General features: G+C 61.4%; 1 protein-coding gene across 2 annotated transcripts in view; it reads right to left on the reverse strand.

Moving 5' to 3' along the window:
- PSMD2 (proteasome (prosome, macropain) 26S subunit, non-ATPase, 2) overlaps positions 1-7,270 on the reverse strand; it is an 8,646-nt gene extending 1,376 nt beyond the window's left edge. The window contains exons 1-20 of one of the 2 annotated variants that reach the window (XM_010572978.1): positions 7,062-7,270; positions 6,513-6,677; positions 6,144-6,265; positions 5,540-5,764; positions 5,278-5,436; positions 4,852-4,996; positions 4,588-4,648; positions 4,153-4,299; positions 3,848-3,954; positions 3,327-3,454; positions 3,159-3,246; positions 2,764-2,926; positions 2,574-2,675; positions 2,343-2,488; positions 2,040-2,123; positions 1,737-1,905; positions 1,539-1,633; positions 1,243-1,369; positions 1,045-1,163; positions 760-963 (exon numbers count right to left, since the gene is read on the reverse strand). In XM_010572978.1, coding sequence (XP_010571280.1) covers positions 781-963; positions 1,045-1,163; positions 1,243-1,369; positions 1,539-1,633; positions 1,737-1,905; positions 2,040-2,123; positions 2,343-2,488; positions 2,574-2,675; positions 2,764-2,926; positions 3,159-3,246; positions 3,327-3,454; positions 3,848-3,954; positions 4,153-4,299; positions 4,588-4,648; positions 4,852-4,996; positions 5,278-5,436; positions 5,540-5,764; positions 6,144-6,265; positions 6,513-6,677; positions 7,062-7,250 — 2,724 coding nt within the window. In that variant the 5' untranslated portion in view covers positions 7,251-7,270 and the 3' untranslated portion in view covers positions 760-780. Of the gene's footprint in view, positions 1-662; positions 964-1,044; positions 1,164-1,242; positions 1,370-1,538; positions 1,634-1,736; positions 1,906-2,039; positions 2,124-2,342; positions 2,489-2,573; positions 2,676-2,763; positions 2,927-3,158; positions 3,247-3,326; positions 3,455-3,847; positions 3,955-4,152; positions 4,300-4,587; positions 4,649-4,851; positions 4,997-5,277; positions 5,437-5,539; positions 5,765-6,143; positions 6,266-6,512; positions 6,678-7,061 lie in introns of those variants that run through there. The other variant, XM_010572979.1, reaches the window with a different exon arrangement.
- Positions 7,271-7,723: the final 453 nt, after the last annotated feature.

Below are 7,723 nucleotides of genomic sequence, written 5' to 3' on the forward strand. Positions count from 1 at the left end.
GGACCCGGCATCACCCCGGCCCGCACCCACCGGCACTGGCACCCTCCCGGGACCAGCACCCATTAGTACCTGCTCTCACCCGTGACTTGCACCCACCCAGCGCCCAGGAGCGGCGCCCACCCAGGACCCACCCAGCACCTCGCACCCGCGGGGGGCACGGCCCCTCGCCTCTCCCCCGCACCCATCCCACTCCCCTTGGGACTCAGCACCCCACACCCATCCCCACCTCCCAGCACCCATCCAGACACAGCCTCCCACACCCACCCAGGGGCACCGCCAGTTTTAGAAACAGGACAGGGCAGAGCCCAGCGCACCCCAGCCAGCATGGGGGGGGCAGCTGAAGCCCCCCAGGAGAGCAGTCCCAGCCACGGACAGGCAGTCCTGGGCTGTGGTTGGGTGCCAGCACAGCGGACAGGGATCTGCACACCACCAGCACACCCTGCCACACCAGGCAGGGTGCCACGGGGGTCACAGGCCAGTACAGGGTGGGGAAGAGCAGAAGCCAGACCCACAGGGGACTGGGAGCACCCATGGCACCCTACAACTCTGTGTTCATCCCCCACTTCTCAGGGTCTGCACTGTGTCTGGCCCCCACAGGCAGCAGGTACCCTTGAGGGGATCAGACCACAGCCCCAGCACGTGGAGGGTACAACAGCACTAGTGTCGCCCCAGAGTTTATTTCCTTGAGTCTCAGTAACAAAAACAAACAAACAAACAAACTAGGGGTTTTTTTCCCCCCCTCCCAAACCACCTACCCACCCCCCCAGCCCCCCCTTCGGCTCAAACGTCGTAGTTGGGGTTCTTGCGTAGGATAACAAATCCTTCCAGGATGGGCGTCACGGGCACGTGCTCCTCTGTGGCCAGCTCTGCCCGCTCTCCATGCGCCAGCAGCACCGGCGTCGTGTGAGTCTGGAAGCCAGTGATGGTTTTGGGCTTGCCTGCCTGGCCCACCACATCCACAGCCTACGAGAGAAGAGCGAGGTAAATGCCGGGGATGGGCAGGGACACCGGAGCATCCCATCCCCAGCTCTGGCTGCCCCTTACCTGTCCCACCCGAACCGACACAGGCAGAGGTCGCAGCTCCTCATCGAAGGTGACCAGCATGCGGGGCTGCATGGCAGCAACAAGGCCATAGAGAACATAGTGGGACTTGCCCAGGATAACTGGAAGGGAGACAGAAGTAAAGGGGTTGAGCGGTGCCCACCCCGCGGGGCAGAGGAGTGCCAAGCCCACAGTACTCACTGTTGCGCACATCCAGGAAGGACACGAGGACGGTCAGCAGCCCGGCCACGGCCACCTGGCTCATGAGCTGGCGATCGCTGTGGTAGGGGCACAGGGTGAGCGTCCCCTTGCCCAGGTGGGTCAGGCCCTGGTGTGGCAGAGAAAGCACATGAGAGAGCAGTGGGGTAATACCTGGGACCCCCAGCCCTGCCTGGCAGGAGGGTGGAACGCCCAGGACACCACTCCCCAAACACACCCAGGGCAGAGCCCCCAACCTGCCCCTTTCCCACCACAAGCAGCAAGCATGGGATCATCACCTGGGCTAACCGCACCATGAAGAGGTTGTTGGGGTCCTTGGCATGGTACTGGGCTAGTTGCCGCAGCATCGCTGCTAGCCGGGCGTTGTTAGTACCTGGGGAAGAGGGGGTGCAGGCAGAGAGTAGGGTACACGGTTTGGGTCTCCCACCTTCCCCCCGCCCCCATGAGCCCCAAACTGGGCTGTCACCCAGGCTTACCGCTGCCCACCATGCCCATGGCAAAGATGGAGTTGTAGGAGACCTCGGGGTCAGCGTCGTGGGAGAACTTGCTGAGGGTGTCAAGGATGTTGAGCCGGGGGTTGGAGACAGAGATAAGTGCCAGGGCCAGGGGCACAGCACGGCGGAGGGTGGGCTCCCCATATCGCAGCTGCACGGAGGGTAGGTAGGTGTTAGACCCAGCTTACCAAGGGCAGTGAGGTCTACAGAGGTGCCAAGCAAGACCCAGTCTCTATTCCCAGGTCCCTTTCCTGGCTCTGTGCTGTCCCCTCCGGTGTCACTCACCAGGTGCCCAAATGTGCGCAGGGCCATCTCAGCGCCGATCTCCTCGCCCATGGCAATAAGCGCAATTCCCAACACTGCTACGCCCTACGGGGACACAGGCACTGAGTGCCAGGCAGGGAGCACCCAGCCCAAAACCCAAGTTCTCACAGCCCCTGCGCCCACCCTGAGCCCAGGGGGACAGGGAGAACAGGAGATGCTGCTGGGGGCTGTTTTCCTCCAGCACTGATCCTGCAAGTGGCTTAGGGACCACTCCAAAGCCAGCTCCTGCACCTGTGACATGGGTCCCAGCCCATGTTTTCCCACCTGGTGAGCCCCCATGTCAGCTGAGCTCTCCTTCTTCTCCTTCTCTTTCTTGTCCTTTTTGTCCTTGTCCTCCTCCTTCTCCTTGGAGTCGAAGTGCTCACTGCAGATGTGCAGGAGCTGTTGCACCTTCAGGACATTCCCTGAGCCTGAGGGGAGAGCGGAGGGCCAGGATCAGCAGGCAGAGGGCCCGGGACCCGCTCCTGCCTCCCCTGCCTCATCAGCCCAACTCACCCGCATAGGCGCAGATGTCCACCAGCGTGTTGGCAAAGCTGCGGAACGGCTCCGACACCACCTCCAGCGCTGCCAAGATGGCCTCGATCGCCTCTCCCTTCCCTGCCGAGGAAGGCGCAGTGGTTAGAGGACAGCGGTGGAGGGATGCTCCCACCCCAACCCATGAGCCACTAGCACTGCCCAACCTTACCCAAGTGGTTCAAGCCCAGGCCGAGCGGCAGCCACCGAGCATATGTGTCCTTCAGCTCCGTCTCTGATTTCTCCATGATGGTCTGGAGGATGGTTGAGGTGACATCCCCATTGCAGGAGCCCACCGATATCATCCCGCAGGCCAGGGCAGTCACGCCAGCCACCTGGTGAAGGAGAGAAGGACACATACTACATGCAGGGACAGCACACAGCGAGCTGGCCCACAGCTGACCCCCAAACAGGGTCGTGCTCTTCTGGCAGAGCACCTCAGGCAGGGACATGCTGCCCTGCTCCCAGAGCCCAAACCATCTGCAGGACAGCCCCTGTATCCCCAGGGGCTGCTGGGGACTGAGTGAGGAAGCAGGAACCCCAGGTGAACCTTGTCTCGCTCCCTACCTCCATGCTGGACTTGGAGTCTCCCATCACAGGTAGCAGCAAAGTCAGGACGTCCTCGCGGTTGGAGCCTGCATATGCCAGCCCCAGCCTGCGGAGAGTCCAGGGGAGCGTGAGGGGGGAGCTGCACCACCCTGCGCAGCACAGGGAAGGCTGGGGTTAGGCCCTTACCCAAAAATGGCTCCGATCCTCATGGTGTTGCTGTTGTGGAGGACATAGTCAGACAGGAGGGCCAGGGCAGGGTCACACTCGTTCCTCACCCCTGAGTTCACAATGCCACAGGCGAGGAGGGCTCCTGACTGCAAGGCAGAAGCACCATCACACACTGGCCACCAACGCACAAAGCTCCCTGCCAGCCAGTGACTGATGTCACCCCACACATTACACCCACTCCCCGGGACAGGCAAGTTGGTACCAAGTGATCAATGCCACTCTGGATCCAGCTGAGCAGTCCAAAGCTCATAGCTCTGTGACAAGGGGACCCCAAAGATGCCTCAGGCAGTCCCCTAGAGCTCCCTGCCTTTCTGTGAGCCACTCAAAAACAGGGCATCCAACCCCTCTCTGGGCAGGAGCTGAGCCACACAGCAGACCAAGGCAAGGTCAACCATTCCCCGAGCCAGCCGCACATCCAGCCCACGAGCAGGGTTGCCCCACGCAGCCATAGAGCCCATATGAGGATCGGTGCCACCAACCTTGATGTAATCCTCTGAGGAGTACAGGTATTTGTCGATCTGCGTGAGCCCCCCGTCCACGTCCCACAGCAGTATCGTGCCCAGCGATGCTGCAGCACTCAGCATCCCTGCAGTTCCAGGAGAGAAGAACCCACATCAGCCCTGAATCGATGTGCCCTGCCTGGGGCAGGTGGTGGCCAGGGACACGGGACAGCCCAGCGGCAGCCACGCCCCGCAGCCCCCCTTTCAGCAGGCCCCCAAAAGAGACAGGGTAGCAACCCCAAGCCTAGGGGTGCCTCCAGCCCCTGCCCAGCCGGCTCCCTCACCATGGTCCTTGTTCTTGTACAACCATTTATTGCCATCGTCCGTCAGTAGCTTGTCCTGTCCAAACGCAGCATTCACAAAGCCATTCACAAAGGAGGAGGCCAAATTCATCCGGGCTGAGTCCACTTGGGAACCGCTCCCTCCAAACCCTGGGGAATGACGTCAGGGTGAGCCAGGCAGCAAGAGAAGCCCTGCCAGCCCTCCACTGCACAGCCATCCCATGCCACGGGGGGATGAGGACCTGTCCCACCATCAGCAGGAAGGAGAAGCCCAAATCCAGAGCAGGCAGCTGGGTCTGCTCCACACCAGTTCAGAGATCGCGAGCAGGCCAACTGCCCCCCTTGGGATACACAGCTGACTGTGCCAGCCCAGAGGTGCCTTGCAGCCCCAGAAACTCCCCACAGGCAGAGACAACAGGCCATAACACAAGCCCTTACGGTTATTTTCCAGGTGGGTTTTGTAAATATCGTCCGGCACTTTGGGCTCCATGATGTCCAGCTGCAGAGACAAGGGAGAAGGGGGTTACCTCCTGGTCAGCACATGCCAGGGCAGCTGTCCTACAAGGGCAACCTCTCCAGGGCGTGCCTGGCTAAGCTCATAGGGATGAAGGACCTCTTCCCAGATCTTGCCACAGAGCCGGGCAGCCAGGGCAGCCACAGCTGGAGGCAGCTCAGGGCTCTTTTCCCAGCTGGGACACTCACCTCTCTGGCCAAGGCCAGGAAGTTGCTGTTGAGCTGGACGTTGGACATGATCTCGGTCAGGTCCTCATACTCCTCCACATCCTCATTCAGCTCCAGGAAGACCCCATGGCGGCCCAGCATAAAGGCCATCTGCTTCTGGACAACTCTGCACAGAGGGGAGAGGTTTCACAAGTGCCCAGACCCCAGCCAGCCACAAACACACGTTCACTAAACGGCAAGCCAACCTGCCCTGCTCTAGAGGCACACAAGAGCAGCCCAGAGATGACGCGCTCTTGCCCATCTTGATTTCAGGGACAAGAGTCTCAGTCCAAACCCCCAGACACCTCCAGTGGCGGCAGGATCCAACCCAGCTTCGCCCAGACAGGGAGCCGTGCCCCACCACAATGGACGAAGGGCCCAGAGGGCAGGGAATGAGTCTCCGCTTACACATCTTTGCAGGAAGTGAAGATGTCCTCCACCAGCTCCACATCATTGAGCATCAGAGCCAGGCGTAGGGCTTCAGGGTAGCGGCTAAACTTGCGGAAAATGCCCAGGGCACAGCGCAGGAGAGCTGAGTTCTCAGGCTCTGGGACGTAGCTTACACAGCTTTGAGGAGGAGACAGACAGGAGGGTGACAACCACGTCAGGCAGCCTCGGCCCACCAGGGACCAGGCTCCCTCCAGCACCTCAGCCTGCCGAGCCCCCTCACCTGGTGAGGTAGAGGCACACTTTGGAGTAGGCGTTGTCATCAATGTACTTCTCTAGCATGTCCATCTGCTCAATCTCCATGAGCAGGTCGCAAGCCTCATGCTCTGCATTGTGGGCCATGTTGTAGGGGACAATCTCCTTGACGAGGGTGAGGAGCGTGTCCCTCTGAGCCTTGTCAGCCTCATCAATCTCCTGCCACTCCTTGGCCACCTCTCCTGCCAAGTGCCTGCAGGGACAAAGGGACATCACCACCACAGAAACCAGCTTCGCCCAGCCCCAAGGATAGGGGGGCAGCTGCTGCCCGTTAGCTGGGGTTGTGTATTGTTTATGGGGGCTCCACATTCCTGCAAGAGCTTATGGGCGACAAGCCCAGAGGAGGAATAGGGTTAAGATCAGAGATTACAGAGGCCATGGCAGCAAGATCTCTGCAGCTGGCCAATCACTGTGGATAGAGGATGCGGTGACACATGTGCAGGCATGACAGGGGCAGCTGAACACAAGCCCAGCAAATCGGGACACCTCCCAGACAGGCCAGAGTCAAAGCGCTCAGGGAAATCCCTCTGAGCCCTCATCCTTCCCCAGGTCTGGCTCCCACCCAGGCTTACCTGACGTATTCATGCCCCCAAGATGCCAGCTCCTCCTGGGAGCCCACCAGCCGGTACTTCAGACACTCACGCTCCCCGCTCATGGTCATGGCCAGAACAGAAATGATGTCTGCCGCAAAGCGCTGGGGAAAGAGTGTGGAGGTCCAGACACATGCCGGGCACAGGGAAGAAGGGGCAGCCAGGGACACGACACCCTCCCTGCGCCCACAAGCCATCACAAGTGACAAAGGCACAGCCCTGGCAAGTTATAAGCCACCAGAGCAAGTCACAGGGGATGATGTTAGACCATGGGGTCTGGAGGGTTCTCCAAATACCTGCCCCAGCACCGTCCCCCCAGCTAAGTGGGATGGTGGGGCCAAGAGCCTTTACCTTGTTCTCTCCCGGAGCCATGTTCTCATAGATTTCCTTCAGCTTGCCATAATGGGGCCGTAGGAACTTGAGGGGTTTGGGAACAGAGGTCATGGAGGTGGTAGAAGAGCGGATCTGCCTCCGCAGCTCCTCCAAGGCTGGGCGGTAGAGGGACGTATCTTTCTCCTGCAGAGAGAAGCTGCAAGTCAGGCACCAGGGGGCTGGTTCTTGCACCACCACCCCTCCAGCCCTCCCCAAACACAGCCATGGCTCTGAGCAGAGCAACTCCCCCCGGCCTGGGCTGCCTCAGGTGCTGGGGAGGGAGGCCACAGCGGGGCAGAAAGCCACCCACACAAGAGGGAGGCAGAGGTCCCTGGAGCACAGGTCAGACAGGCAGCGAGACTGAGGAACAGACTGCAGCAGACAAGAAGGGGCCCCGCTCAGGGTAAACCCCCCCACCCCCCTCCACTGCACAAGGAATGACAGTAATCAAGGGACAGATGGATTCAAGTCCTGACCAGGGCTCTGCTCCTCCACAGCTCCTTGCTGAGGGGCACAGCACAGACTTACCCCCAGGCGCTCCACCAGCATCTCCAGCTCATCCTGCAGCTGCTTGTCTTCCTCTGACTGCCAAAACGCACAGGAGAAAGCAGAGCTAAGGGCACCCAGCACAGACATCCCCAGGGTGACAGGGGTGCAGCTGTCACCCCAAGCTGCAGGGGGACCGGGACACAGTGACCCCCCTCCCCATGGCACCATCCTGCCCCACTGCTGCTGGGGGTCAATGCCCCCATTACTGGGGATACCCCCCCGAAGAGACCACTCCTTCCCACGGGGTGAGAAGCGCCTCCCCCGTTACCCTGTGCTGCACAGAAACACCCCCACAGAGAGGGGCACGGCAGGGACAGCAGCTCCCCACCCAGAGGCAGCCCCCCCGGGGCCCTCAGCGCCAAGGCCACCCCCATGCCAAAAAGAGGGGACCCCTCCACAGTCCCCGCTGTCACACACACACCCTGATCTCATCACGGCTCCCCTCACCCCGCTCCAGCGACATCACGTCCCGGAGCCCCCCGCCCCATCGCACATGCACACCGCCCCCCCCCAGGAACAGGGAGCCTTCAGCTGCGTCACGCGGGCAGCCCCGAGACGTCACGGCCCGCCTCCCGCAGGGAGCCCCTCGCCTCAGTGACGTCACGCGCTCCCGCCGGAGGGAGCCCCCTCGCCGGTGACGT

The sequence above is a fragment of the Haliaeetus leucocephalus genome, unplaced genomic scaffold (genome assembly GCF_000737465.1).
Source record: "Haliaeetus leucocephalus isolate CR32 unplaced genomic scaffold, Haliaeetus_leucocephalus-4.0 Scaffold362, whole genome shotgun sequence".
Lineage (NCBI taxonomy): Eukaryota > Metazoa > Chordata > Aves > Accipitriformes > Accipitridae > Haliaeetus > Haliaeetus leucocephalus.